Source organism: Schistocerca nitens, chromosome 8, assembly GCF_023898315.1.
Source record: "Schistocerca nitens isolate TAMUIC-IGC-003100 chromosome 8, iqSchNite1.1, whole genome shotgun sequence".
In the NCBI taxonomy this organism is placed as follows: Eukaryota; Metazoa; Arthropoda; class Insecta; order Orthoptera; family Acrididae; genus Schistocerca; species Schistocerca nitens.
The window spans coordinates 548,757,989-548,773,416 of NC_064621.1; the positions used below are offsets into that span (position 1 = coordinate 548,757,989).

At 37.5% G+C, this 15,428-nt stretch overlaps 1 protein-coding gene across 2 annotated transcripts in view; it reads left to right on the forward strand.

Moving 5' to 3' along the window:
• The window catches only part of LOC126198596 (elongator complex protein 1), a 149,015-nt gene that overhangs the window by 69,888 nt on the left and 63,699 nt on the right, over nucleotides 1-15,428 (forward strand). For both annotated transcript variants that reach the window (XM_049935046.1, XM_049935047.1), the window contains exon 9: nucleotides 8,850-8,993. In XM_049935046.1, coding sequence (XP_049791003.1) covers nucleotides 8,850-8,993 — 144 coding nt within the window. The remainder of the gene's footprint in view (nucleotides 1-8,849; nucleotides 8,994-15,428) is intronic.

Here is a 15,428-nt window from a genome sequence, read left to right on the forward strand (position 1 = left end):
AAATTACATAGATAATCCAATTACAGAGATATAAATTTCATTGTAATTGCAGTGTCTGTTGTCAGCGATAAAATCGTCTCGGGGCTACTGCGAAAACACACAGTCACGAAATCCACTAACACTAAGGGGAAGCATTACACATTTTATGTCACACAAAACAGCAAGTTAGTAGCTAACAGGCAATAAAGAGTTCAAATTTTCTGAAGAGTTCTTGTTCACCCGGTTACAAATAACCCCATCCAGTATTAAATGCGAGTATTTTTAAGAGGGCAGGATGTCAAACTGGCCAACTGGTAGTAGGAGAAGCACCACAGGACATTTTAATTTCCGCTGTCCAGAATATAGCCTGATTGCATCCGTTACAAAATATACACGTTTCAATTCCACAGAGCAAAATGCAGTGACGTGCGATAGAAGAATGCTGTGTGAAGAGGCATGGCACAGCACTTTGGCACACTTAAGACCAAATAACATGTCTTACATTTCCTCAAACAGATATGTTTTATGTTTCAGTCTCTTCAGAAAGATGTGCCCTGCAAAATTAACATATTTTTGAAAATTTGGTTTTTTGGAAATTTTTGACGTCCTATCTCAAATGCTCGAGGGAGGGGTTGGGGACGTGTCACTATCTAGTATTGCCGCGCTTCAGAAATATCGTAGATCTGGGGCTGATACACAGAGCAGTCTGAGTTGTAGTGGGGAGGTGGGTTAGTCTCCATGTGACCTGTGTTTACGTTTAGTGATTTTGCTGTTTCTTCTTCATTTACTGCTCTCATTTCAAATGAAAACAAAACGGATTTCTGTGGCTGGGAGCTATCAAGTGAATTAAAACATATTCACATAATTACGGAAGGCTAAAATATGTTATTAGTATCAGATTTTATTTTATTTCCACCTTTCTGACAGTCCAGTATTAATTGCCTTGCCGAACAAATAAGTTATTTTTGTTGATTTGCTAAAGAATTTTGGCTTTTATGAATCGTTTCCACTGAGGCAGTCAATGTATCTGAAATGAAGTATTTAATTCCATATTAGCGGCTTGTTTCAGTTGTTTGCTGCATTTTAGGTGCACGTTTTCATCTTCTAGCACGTATGGCATTATGCCATAATAAAGAACCAACTGTGAGATAATATAGTACTGGTACTCCAAGAAAATGTACATCCCGAAAACCACACTGAAAAGCTTAATATTAGGTTGAGGCCTTCTTCATTGGGAATCTGGAAGTACGAACGTGCACTTTAAGTATGCATTTTCAATGTGCACATTTAAGTATGGTTCACCAAATTCTGATGGTTTTTGAGTATGCTCTGATGTGTTTTATGACATAGTGTAAGATCTTTTAATGTTTTCCATGTACGAACATATGGGCGTCCTATGTCATCGCAGCTGCGCAAGCGTGGTGATGCCTGTTATCTGACGCTCTCTGGCAACTGCTGAAATGAACCTATTTCAAACAGGTCGTGGGAAAATATTGCGAATGGTGGTTTGACAAGTGTTACTTTCAAAGTAAATTTCCTTTTACAGAAGTTGAACTGTGTGCGAGAATGTACGATGAATTTCTTAAATCATAGAGCGTTTGACTCTCATTTAAAAATCAACTCTTTGATGATGAGCCATTTCGAAGAATTTTCAGCCTAGAAATTCAGACATTTATGTTGTTATTTAAACTGTTCCTGGCACATTTGTGTGCTACATGTTAAAATGTAACACACGCAAAGAAGATCAACATTATATGTGAAAGTTTAGCTTCTCTTGCAGCTTATTAACCTTATAGACCAGCATTGTATGTGAAAGCTTTGCTTTTCTTGTAGCTGCACTTTGTATATTAATTTAAACCATTAACTTTTCCTGTTTGTGTACTCGCGCTACTTAACAGTGATGTTGCTGTTGGCTGATTACATCACATGTCCTATGCTTTGAATATCCTCTGTCATTGGCTGGCGAGATCACATGAGATGAGCTATGACTGGCTTACAAAAGCCCATCACAGTCTCGCTTACAATGCTTCGGAAAGTAGCATGCAGTGTTTGGTGGAATTTGAATTTATACTTTCGTAATACGAAAATATGCTGCATACATGTTGCTGCATATAAGTGATCTTTCCAAAACGTGGTTTTTTCCCTGAGTTTCGTTTCCTAAGTGCCGGGAAATGCTACGCCCATATATAAAGCCATAACCATTCAAAGGATTGATAAGTTTTACCGTTCCATGGGAAAATATACTGTCACTTAATACGGAAAAAGTGCGTTTTCACCCGGGAGAAAGTGAATTTTTAACTAGGAAATCTGGAAATTATTTTTCCTTGTCCGCGTATACACCCTAATCTATCATGGACTCTGCATTAATTGTGACACTGAAGTCACCGCAGAGGCAAAGCTTACCATTGCCTTCTTAATGATGACCAGTGGTGTAGTCCATTCACTGGAAGATGCAGGCTGAATGACATAGAGTGATGTCAGATGGTCTAGTGCAGCCTTGACAGAGTCGTGCAATGTGACAGGCACCTCTCACACCTGGAGGAGAAAAAAGAAGGGGGGAAGAAACCTAGCACGGGTGGATCTTCTCATGGTAATGTGGACCAGAAAACTAGTAGCACAACTGTGTCCAGAGAAAAAGAGAGGCTAAAACTGAGAGCAGAGGGACTCCAACTTCACCGGCAATGGAGAAACTAAAAGTATTAATCACATCTAACTTGAACAGGTCTGCAGCATGAGAATAATCTACAACAAGGAAAGTGAGATGGCGAACAACATATTTGTAACAGACAGGGGCAGAGAACTGACCAAGGATCGGAATCTGCTGTGTATTGTAGCTAACCAACTTCCGTGTTTATTGTAGCTAACCAACTTCCGTGAAACCCTTGTGAGGGGAGGGAAGCCCAAGTTCATGTATGTTATGTGCATTTACTAAAGTCACTGCAGCTCCTACATCCACTTGCATTTTTATTGAGACATGGAGTATCCGGAAACAGGACTTCCATAAGCTCCTTGTCTTTGAGAGAAAAGTGCTTCGGAAGATATTCAGTCCGGTTCTGGATGCAGATACAGGGGAATGGAGGATCAGATACAACCAAGAGCTTGAGGAACTATACCAGCAGCCCAACATAGCAGGAACTGCAAAGCCAAACGAATGCAATGGGCCGGCCATGTGGCCTGGATGGAGGATCACAGATGGCCTCGGAAGCTCCTGGGTTTCACACCTATAGGAAAGAGACCACCAGGGAGACCCAAGAAGTGTTGGAGTGATGGACTCCATGAAAATTTAAACCAAGTGTCAACAGATGTGAACGAATGGCGGATAGCAGCAGTGGGCAGAAAACAGTGGAGGAGGTAACTTGTAGATGCGTGCGGTCCATTGGGCCTGATCATGTAGTAGTAGTAGTAGTAGATAGTAATTGTACAGATGCAGCTTACATCCATCGTTACTACAGTGTTCACCAATTTTGAAGAAGAGTTACACATTAATGCAGTGTGGGCTCTCTTTCAGCGGATGTTGCAAATAGTTCAACATTTAGGACATGTAGCATGCTCGTGTTTGCCGAAGCAGTATGGGCAAGATGAAAGGGGGGGGGGGGGCACATGGCCGCTGTTGTAATGTGGCCTGTTGCAGCTGTGTCCGTAACCAATGCTGCCCTATGTGATGGTGAGTCAAAGGTCATACTGCTGCAACTGCTTCCCCTATCACCCTGAATGCTTACAGTGTGCCTAACAGATATTGACTGAGCAACTTCAGATCCCTCCCCCCACGGAGCAGTCTGTTCGCCTGTGACCCGTGACGCTTCAAAGGACTGTGCCACATTGAGCACTTTCGTTAAAATCACATTCTCATGTTGAAGTGCTTTTTTGCAGACTTTCCTATCCAGGGCCAGACGAATAACAATTGTGTGATTCTGCAGCCCAGGCTTTGTAAGATTGGTTTGGCCTTCCCTGGCAGTGGTAAAATTCTACATGTGTTGCAGTGAAATGTCTTCTACCCCAGTAATAGGTTCAGAGAAGCTTGCACATTCCATCAAATGATAAGCTGGCTGGTTCCTACTAAGGTGCAAGTTAGCACAACAACTGATAAATGTGCAGTAAAAGCCAGGAAAAGAAAGAAAGCTAGCCCTGCACAGGTTTGCATGGTTCACATGAAATACCTGGAAATGTTGGTGTAATCATGTCTCATAGGAGTCCCAATATTCAGCCGATTCATCATGTGCTGGAAAGGGCGACAGTTGCAGTGATGGGAGAGCAACCTGCTGTGAACATGCAGATGTAACTTGGTTGAGAGCGGTGGTGAGAGCCTGCTGTTGTTCCACGAAAGCTCACTGCTCGGCAGTGATACGTTGAAGTGTTTATTCCATCAAGATGTTTATCGGGTGACCTAGCACTGACGCTAATATGTGGAGAAAATGTAACCCTCACTTATCAAGTTTGCTGTAGCAAGAACAAACATGATTTATAGAACATTGCACTTTATATAGTGACACACATGATACAATGAAGTACAGGTCTTGCGTTGCACTTAGCACATTGACTGGACAACAGTAATACAGGTTACAGGTAGGCCGAACACTCATTTGTGATTGCTTAAATAATTCTGTTTCTTTGGTGGCTCACCAAAGCGTGCCAGGTAGCCCAACCCAGGAGGCCTCTATAAGTGAGCCTTTGAACTGTGAGGATGCGAGATCTCTGAAATTGCATGTCATGAGTGAATCTACATCAGACATTGATTACAAGATGACAATCAAGACTTTCTTGTTTGAAGCACAAAGTTTTTGGAGATTTTACTGTCTAGCACATCCTATAATTTGTAAGACAGTAAACAATAATTTTAAAAACATATACCCGTTTAGTTAAGAAAAAATGGAAAAATCGACAATGGAATAACAATATTAATCAGGATAGATTGCAACTCTCTTCATAGAGTCCATTGAACAGCAGACAGGGTGTTTGAAAATAGCTGTACATATTCATACACATGCATGGACTGTAGCCCGTTGGAAACTGAAAAGTGTGATACGACAGCGGCAATATGTGTGCAAGTTGTGATGCAGGGATGATCTCAGAGTGATATAGGATTTGTCGTCATAATACAATGAAAATAAATAGCTCAGATTTACATTCACGTGAGAATGTTTTTGCATGGATAGGGCAGGTGGTTGAGCATGGCCTAGCTGAAGGAAGCATCCTGGATTTGCGAAAAATCACGGAAACCCTAAATCAGCATGGCTGGACAAGGCAAACCCCAGTCTCATGAATATCAGGTCAAGTGTCTTAACAACAGCACTACCTCATTTTGTTATTCTCTATTGTGCAATATTATTTTGATTATATGCCGTTAACACAAGATAACTGACAACATGAAAATAGTTTTGCACTATTTTGTCACATCTCTCTGTACTATCACTGCACACATTAGAGACACCCACAAAGGACTCCGAGACCACGAACATACTGCTGTGCCCCTTGCATTACCTTCAGTATCCTTTCTGCCTCCAGCCCCATACACCTACTACTATGCCCCACTCACGTCTCCATGTCCTTCCATCAGCCCATCTGTAAAACTGAATGAGAATCCTTTCATGATGAGGAAGATGTTGAGTTCGGGAGAATCCAATACATTAGCATCATGCACCACAAAACTTGGAACGTGATTTTTCTTGTAAAAGTGTTACATTTTGATAATGTATTGTAAAGTTATAGTGTGTTGTAGCTATACCTTTCGTTATTAATCCCCACTATGAGTTTTCTGAGCAATCATTAATTGTGTAGTCTGCATTTCATATGAAGTATGTTTCAATTGCCTTTTTAAATAGATGTACTTTAGTAATCTTTTTCACCTCCTTGGGCAATTCTTTATACAGTTTTACAGTTTTATTCCCTGATAGGAAATGATGTTTCAAAGATTTGTTTGTTTTTCCTTGGTAAATGTAAACTGGCTGTTGTTCCATGATAATGTATACAACTATTACTGAAATAAATAGTAATGTTTTCGCTGAAGTGCACAACAGATTTGTAGAGCTGCTTGGTGCAGTAAGAATACAATGTTTTACATAGTTCTTGGTAATGAGCCTGACTTCTAGTTATTGTGACTTCTCTTTTCTGTAGTTTGAGAATTCTGTCCATGTTTCGTACCATGAATTCCCAGCAAAGAAACCTCTATCTAAGAATTGGTGTGTAGCTGTACACCGGTATCTATGTACATACACTACGAGCCACCATATGGTGTGTGGCGGAGGGTCCATTGTACCACTACTAGTTGTTTCGTTTCCTGTTCCACTCGCAAATAGAGTGAGGGAAAAACAACTGTCTGTATGCCACCACATGTACCCTTATTTCACTTATTTTGTCTTCGTGGTACGAACGCAATATGTACTTTGGCGATCATTCTGCAGTCAGCTTGAAATGCCAGTTCTCTAAATTTTCTCACTAGTATTCCATGAAAAGAACATCGCCTTCCCATTTTGATTCCCAAAGCATCCTGTAATACTTGCATGTTGACCAAACCTACTGGTAAAAAATCTAGCAGCCTGCCTCTGAATTGCTTCAATGTCTTCCTTTAATCCGACCTGGTGGGCATTCCAAATACTCGAGCAGTAGTCAAGAATGGGTCACACTGGGGTCCTGTATATGGTCTCCTTTAAAGACACTTTCGTAAAGTTCTCTCAATAAATTGAAGTCAACCATTCACCGTCCCTACTACACTCTGTAAATGCTCATCCCATTCTGTATCACTTTGCAATGTTGTGTGTAGATATTAATTGATGTGACTGTGCCAAGCAGCACACTACTGAATCTATAATCAAACATTATGGGATTGGTTTTTGTACTCATCTGAATTCACTTATGTTTTTCTACATTTAGAGCTACCTGCCGTACATCATACCAACTAGCAATTTGGTCCAAATCATCTTATATCCTCCTAGTCGCTTAACAATGGCACCTCCCTGTGCACCACATCACCATCAGCAAACAGCCGCAGATCGCAGCTCACTCTGTCCGTCAGACCATTTGTATATATAGATAATAACAGTGGTTCTATTGTACTTCCCCGGGGCACTCCTGACAATACCTTTGTCTCTGAGGAACACATGCTGTCTAGGGCAGTGTACTGGGTTCTGTTACTTATGAAGCCTTCGTTCCACTCACATATCTGGGAACCCATCACGTAGGTTCATACCTTCATTACGTCTGCAGTGGGGCACCATGTCAAACACTTTTCTGAAATCTAGGAATATGGAATCTGCCTGCTGTCCTTCATCCATAGTTTCCAGGATATAATGTGAGCAAAGAGTAAATTGAGTTTTGCATGAGTGATGTTTTCTGAAATAGTGTTGATTTGTAGACAGAGGTTTTTCTGTCTCGAGGAAAGTTATTTTGTTTAAAATGAGGATGTCACCATAAGATATTTGCTGTTACTGACTGATGAAATGAAATGACATGAAATTATTGTATGGCATGATAGAATCCTAAGAGCATAACTTGTTGATGACATTCTTTTTGCCAGTAGCTTTGCATGACCGATTGGTGGTGAGAGCGTCATGAGCATTACAGTGCAGCAAGCTTCCTATTTCTTATTAATTACAGAAAAAGAGAAAATGTTCCTTTGGCCTTTTGTGTGCTTTAAATCATAATTCTTCCAATTGACACTTTCAGTGCTGAAAAAATTTAATCATTCATGTTCTGTCTCTAAGGATGCCGATTTACATAAATTTGTCTGTTGCTCTGTCTCTCTTTCCCAGCAGTTGTATTTTTATGTTCTCACTATACTTGGAAAAATGGAAAACATTATGTACTGGATTTTAGATGCTGATGTACATACAGTAAATATATGGAAACAGTTCTTACATGTCGAGTCCTACACTCATTTTGTGTAGTGGTTAGCAAGATCCACTTGTCATGTAAACAGTTGAAATATAAAACCAAAACTAAAAGGTAGTGTGATCCAGCATCTTTTCGCTTCACCTGGTTTTGTGAAACTGATGCAAGATAAGTGTTTGAAAAGAAGAGAGGTGATGATAATGTCAGAAGATGATACCTCTCAGGTAATTTAGTTTTATTTGTGTCACTAGATAATGATGTCCCTTTATTTCACTGTTGTGGTCAGTAGACAATGACTGTCGTAAATAATTTTAATCAAATGCTCATATAGTTTTGCTGTGGGAATCAGTTTCTATAAAATTCTTCTGGGTTGTATACTGTGTCACATTCTAAAATGTACCATTGTTTTGGTCACTATTACAAGTGTCCATTAGGGCACATTTTTCATCATTATGTGGTCTATGACTCAGAAAATTTTTTGTGGAAATGTATATAAAACCTTAAGTTTCAAATAATGAAGGAACTTTTGAGTAGAAAGCGTAACATACAGAGATCAGTAAAATGTTTAACTTTGATTCTCTTTTCCTTATGAAGTCTTACTATATGTGAAACAAAGACAAATAGTGTGAACAAACCTGGATTATGGAATTGTGTGATTTTAAGCTCCTAAATGTCCTACTATACTGCAGTGATGATCGGAGCATTTTGTGTTATGGTACAAAAGAGGAAAAGTGGAAGGAAAAGAATCATTTTAGCTCACATTGTCTCACATGGTTTTTATGTTTTATCTCTTTTTGGTTGTCACATGATAGCAAGATAATGGTAACATATTTTGAATCTGTGTTTCATGGCATTACTTTTTAAATCTCTCTGTCACTTTTTCCATGCTTATATGGTATAGTGAAGACGTGAAATTAAACTATTGATCTTTACATGTACAGCATCTGTTATTATCTTGCAGTTACAGACAGACATTTGAAATATTATTCTTGTCTCGTCTATGTTTTCTACTTTGTGGCTAACAACTTGACCTGCTGATTTTTCAGAAACACATGTAAAACCAGGAATTCTGGAGTATAAGGATCATATTGTTCATCAACTAAATAATGCAAGTAAAAGTTTCACCACATACAAAGCTCGATTAGCAGCTGTTAGAGAAGAAAAAATTAAACTGAAGGAAAACTTTGGTGGTAAGAACAGTTTATGTCGGAACTAAATTTCATTTGTTTGACTCCCAATATGCAGACCTACTACTACGATGTCCATTAGAGCACTCTTTCTTTATACCTGTCAGTTCTTTTTTGTTATTTTGTAAATAAGTGAAATTTGCCTTTGTCAAACTGGTGCACATGGTCTTTTCATAGTGTACTTTGTAATCTCCACCTTCCTTCCTTTTTCCATGTATTTTCCACGGTAAACAATGCCCAGTCCAAGTAATTAATAAGCAAAGTCTATGAAAGCAATGGAATCCAGAAAAAATAATCTTGAATTGGCCTTCCAACTAACAAAAAATACACACAACAAAAAATCCTTTACATGGGGGCCCAAAATTACACATTACAAGACAGTGATTAAGCCAGAAGCACTGTATGCAGCAGAAACACTAAACGTGAATTTCAAAGGCCAAATGGAGGAACTTGAGCTAAAGGACAGAAAAATTTTAAGAAAAATCATAGGAGCTAAATTTCAAGACAATAAGATTATATACATCAAAAATGAAACACTCTACAAGAAAATTGAAAAACTTTCAGATACTATGCGAAAAAGGAGGATAAATTTTTATGGTCATCTTCTCAGAATGAATTCCAACATATTAACTAAACAAATCTTTGACATTTTCCGTAACCGCAAAATGAAACCCAACTGGTTTAAAGAAACTGAGAAAGACCTAGTAGAATTAAAGATTTCAGAAAATTCACTTATTGATCGAACAGCTAAATTAATTACTAAAGATGCAAACATAAGGTTCCAAGACAAATCTACACAAAAGTCCAAACCGTGCATCTCGGAAGAAGAGAGGAAAAAAAGATCATAAAGAACGAAGAAATACTGGGCCCCAAGAAAAAAACAACGCGCAAAGAAATGGTTAATCCAGCGTACCCAAAGAGGGCGAAACGAAAGAAGAGAAACTTTCAAGTTTACTTAGCTTGTCATGTTGAGATGACTCCAGTTGTTCTTGTCTTAGGGGTCTGATTCTTGAAGCTGAAAATCTAACATCAGGTCCTCACAGTTGGTTTGAACTAAATAAATAAGAAGATTGTTGTTGCAGAATTTTTATGCAAATATATTTTCCACTGATTTTCTCAAAAATTAGTACATCATACAGTATCTAGATTTTTCACATTAACAATGCCAAAATCACGTTGTTTGCATCTATTATACAAAAATACATCCGATTGCATCAGAGGCAAGCTTACGACTCCCACACTCTGCGGAAATAACAATATTCCAAAGGGTTTATAATTTTTCTTAACGAATGAATTCCTGCCAGTTTTCATTACATTATTAATTTTTATTATTATTTCATAAATGGATACAGAAATAAACAGAGTAAACAGTTCATGATTGTGTAATTAATAATAGAAATTTTAAGTGTGCAAATAATTTGTAATTCCAAATGTTAAAAAAAAAAAGAAAAAAAATTGACTGTACATTCAGAACTAGTACTTATCGATTATAACATCGAAACTAAAATATTATATAAAGTAGTATAGCTTAAATATAACATATTATGTATAAAATTATATAACTGTTTTCAGAAAAGCAACTGAGATAATGTTGACCTGTCCAGAATTTGAAAAATAATATTGGTATCGACAACTACTGTTGTGGAAAAGTACTGCTAGAGGAGTGTGTCCTGTTACAACTTTTATTCACAAATGTCTTGAGTGTATGTGGTAGATGTACTGCAGTTATCCAGATTTGACTTCAATGACTCATGATCAAAAATAAAAACATGGGAAAGACAAAAACCCAGAATTAATGTTAAACATAAGCACTTGTAAAAATATTAAAAAGTGCAAGCTGAGAGACCCCCACCTCCTTCATCTCATTTACATGATAACAATACCTGTCCTTTCTAACGATGACTTTGTGACTAAATAATAACATTTAATTACTGCCAACAGTTATGAAATAAGAATAATGAAATCATGCCACGAGCTTCTAACACGTTGCATTTTGAAATGATTTGTTCTGGGATGACATTTCCAACATACACACTAATGTTCAACATTGTTTACACACGTGGAAGAACACATTACAGTTGTGATGCTGTGGATCCAAAACGATCATCATTATATGTGATTGTGGTAACCAGAAAGGGCTTAGCAACAAATTGTTGCATGCTATATTTGTTTGTCTAATGAAAGAGACACAGCAATGGTAACCCAAAATCCTCGGATCTCTTAAATTTTTAAGCCTAGGTTCCTCATGTGTATGTAAAATCCAAGGGAAGAAATTCCAAACAGAGCCCTAAATGAAACATTCAAGATGTCAAAGAAAGATTTCAAATTAGGTAAGATTGTAGTAATGTTGGATCTTTAAAGACTTTAAAAGTTTTATTCCCTTAATAAGTCTTCCTTAACGTTGCATCCATTGTCTACTTGTATAGTTCATAGTGTAATAGGTGACCTCTTGTCCATACATTCAGTCTGAGTGAGTTGTGTCTGGAACTAGACGCAGTTTTCCTGTGAATCCCGGTGAGGAACAGTGTTATCATTTCTTTCCTGTTGTGGCAATCCATCGTAACTCTGTTGCTCGTTGTTTGTTGAAATTCATGATATCCCTACTGTTATCATATGTTCACCTCCAGTCATCATGTCTGTGATCCTTTACAGTGAGTCCACTGATTTCATGCTCCGAAATACCATTCACTACAGTACTCATTCCAGGATGTGTCATAGCCTCGGTTTCTCACATCAGATTTATGTATCTTGTTAGAACTAATTTCTCACGGATGTGCAGCGTATCTCTTTAAGTTATGTCTTGTTAACAGGCTCCTCTAGATGTATGTTATGATCTCAACACTTCTCTAAAAACACACAAATGGTACCATCACTCTAGCTAGCCATACAGTGACAGTGTCAGTAATTTTGGCTTGATTGCCCATTGTTGTTTGAGAGACCAAAATTTATTCCGGAAAACCATCTGAAATTGACTGAAACTATTGCAACTATCAGTGACTCACAACCACCATGTATGCCCACTGTCTTTCAGATTATTCACATAAACATCTATTTTTATGTTTCGCAGAATGCAGTGTTGAAAAGCATGTTTAAACTGGCATATGGAAGCAATGGGACGTAATCTTGACTCTGTTGGAATTTGTGAAATTTGCATGTACCAATGCTGGTATCTATAATCATGCTTGACACTGCATTCAGCATAACACTACATTTTTCTTTGTGTCAGTTATTGATTTTTTTTCTTCTAGCAAATGTTCATATAAAGTGGGTTGCCTTTTGAGTATTCATCCCTAACTTTGTTGCATAAGTCACTGTGCTTTGAACAAATTGATGAATTCCTTTCACAGCTTTTTTAATGCTTCTTGAAGTTTGTGCACGTTTATTTTGACTTGATCCTCCACCCGGTCACTAAAATTGGCAGTTTGCTGTTTAAGATCATCATTTTGCCACCTGAGAACATTATGCATTTTCGTAATGTATGCAAACAACTGATTTAGTCTCTCCGTTACTGGTCCGTGGTTAACTGTTTGTGTAATATCCATAGTTGATCTGGCTACCAGTTCCCCAGGTTCGTTATTTTCACTTTTCAAGTTCTTGTTACGTAACAAATTTCCCCATTCGTTTTTAGAATTAACATTTTGACTTGGATTGTTCCATGTATTACATTCCCACGACCACCAGTATCGTCGCTCTTAACATTCATTGTCAATTGTAGCATATGGCCAGTCACTTCTAAAAGGCATACCTACTCCCAGTTATAGGTCACAAATTATCACTTCTTTCCAATGCTGTTTTTAACAAAACAAAGTGCCACTGTACTGGAATGCTGTGGGCACACCATTTGATGTATTAGTGTTGCATCGGTCATGTCCTAAGATTGCTATTAAATCGTAGTCCAACACACGCATCACCAATTGTGAGACCCTGCCTTCAACTTTGTCTCAATTGATATCGACACCACCTATTTATCAATGACTTGTTGACTAATTAATAATGTTAATTTACTTGTGGGTGAAGTTCAAAAGTACAACAGACTAAGATGCAATGTTGATTTATTAATGCCTTTGTAGATGACAGTTATGAAATCAGAATAGTGAAATCGTGCCAAGAGATTCTAATAACACCTTGTGCTAATATTGTACTTTATTTGTGCTTGCTGCTGAATACATATTATGACACTTTTATCTTAACAACTCTGAATGATAACCACAATTGTTATGCTGTGCACCCAAAATGAGCAATGCCTTATCTGATTTTTGTAACCAGAGAGGTTTAGCCACACATTGTCACATCTCACAATCGCTACATGTGGCCTTTTACCAAAAGAGCCACAGTAGTGGTAACCTCAAAAAGCTCACTTTGATCACTTAAAATCAGCTGTCATGCCTGCTACAGACATAAATGGAACAGTTATGTCTGTAGAGGCCATGCATGCATTCTTGGCTTACAGGTGTGAGAACTACAATGCAAAAATTGTTTTTGTTTAGAAAAATGTCAAATAATCACCATTTTTCATTTTTTTGAAGTATAATCAACCACAGTTTACAGTATCAAAAGAAATGCTGAGAAATGGGGACCATGTGGATGATAAATTTAAATGAAAATATTTCATTAGGGACCATATGGCATCATTAAATGTCCACAGAAAATTGAGCTTAGAGTAAGCTAATCATAACACAAATGGCTATTTCCCATCATCCTTATCTGTTTGTCACTGCTGAATATCCAGTCAGAGAAATGTCCTATCTTGGTAAGAACAACATTTATGTTGTAATGGAGAGGCCAATGATGGCTTGTTTTGAAAATAATTTATTTCCCAGTACAGTCGCAACAATTTAAATACTAAATTACTGGTTGTGCATGTCACCAACCATGTACAGATCTACAAGTCAAATAAGTTTAAAAAGTTAAAAGTGAAGCTATGCAATTACACTAAAGAAGTGTAAATTTTTTTCAATTTGAAATTTATTTGTTCTAACTTATTAGCATACTGCCATATCATTTTATGTAATGTATCTGCTTGTTGTAGATGCATCACAACTGTGTCATAAAATACTCTAATTGCAGATTTTATAGTGCAGTTTTATACATTTTACTGAATAAAGTTCTTACGTATGGATACTCATCTCATTTACTCACTCAGTCTGATGGCTTCTTTGGGATGTTGCAATCCTACCTTATTATCATTGTCTACTTGCAGTTCTTCCGGTCTTGTGTAGCTTCCTTCAGTTCAGTGATACCCATCACTCTGCAGTATGAGGTCACTTCATCTTGGCATCTACATTTTGGTCACCCAGTGGGTCTTTAGCCTTCCATCTTTCTCTCATGCATCTGATGGACCATTCTGACAACATGGTTTGCCTATTGCAAATGTTTCAGTTTGATGATGATCACTTCTGAGGATTGATCACTAGCTTGATTAGTCCTTCATTGACTCTGTGAACCTATCTTTGCATAGCTTGGTCAAATGTTGTCCCAAGAATTTTCTGTGCATTTATTTTTCAAGACTGAAAGTTGGTGCTCTTCTCTTATGGTTATGCTCAGTGTACCCACTCCGTACTGCAGTACTGATCTGAATATTATGTCATAGAGTTTAAGCTTGTTTTTCTTGGTAAGGAGTTTATAGAATAGAAATGTTTAAGGAAGAAGTAAACTTTGTTTGGGTTCTGTAATTTCATATTTGACTTGTCTGCAATTGCAATCATATATGTTTAAACCAAGGTAATGGAAGCTGAGAGTGCTCTATAGTCATGTTTTTCCTTTATATGTTCATGTAGTCAGTCTTTCCTTCATTACTTTTTAAGTCCATTTTTGAGTCTGTTACATTTAGTTTAATTTTGTTCATCGTATTAGATTTTTGGGAAAGCCTGCAACTGTGTCACTCATGATTTAAATAATGAAAACTGCACCAGTTACTTATTTTTTGCTGCTTAGCACAATGTGTTTCGAGAATCTATTCTCATTTTCAAATGCATTTGTTGACAAATGCATAAATGCATGAAAATGAGAATAAATTCTTGAAACGTGTTGTGCTTAGCAGCAAAAAATAAGTAACTGGTACAATTTGCATTATTTAAATGATTCATTTAGTTTTTTTTAACAGTGTTTCAATTTTGCCACTGTCATTTCCTGTTAAAACTGGCATCTGCAAAGGGCAGTATACTTGGCTGGTTCTCTGATTTTTCCTTGCGTTTTTCTTACTGCTTTTTCCATCACATGGTTGGAGATAAGTGGGAATAATATATGAACTTGCTTCAATCCACTTTTGAGTTTCATAGAGATTCCATATAATTCCATGATTTCCCATCTCATTTCTCTGTGCACTGAATTGTAGACCTTCTGAAAGTAAGTGAACAGCTAATGTATGTTCTCTTTGTATTTCCATAATTTTGCATTGATGATGTTGATCCAAAATATGCTGTCCATTGTAGATTTGGT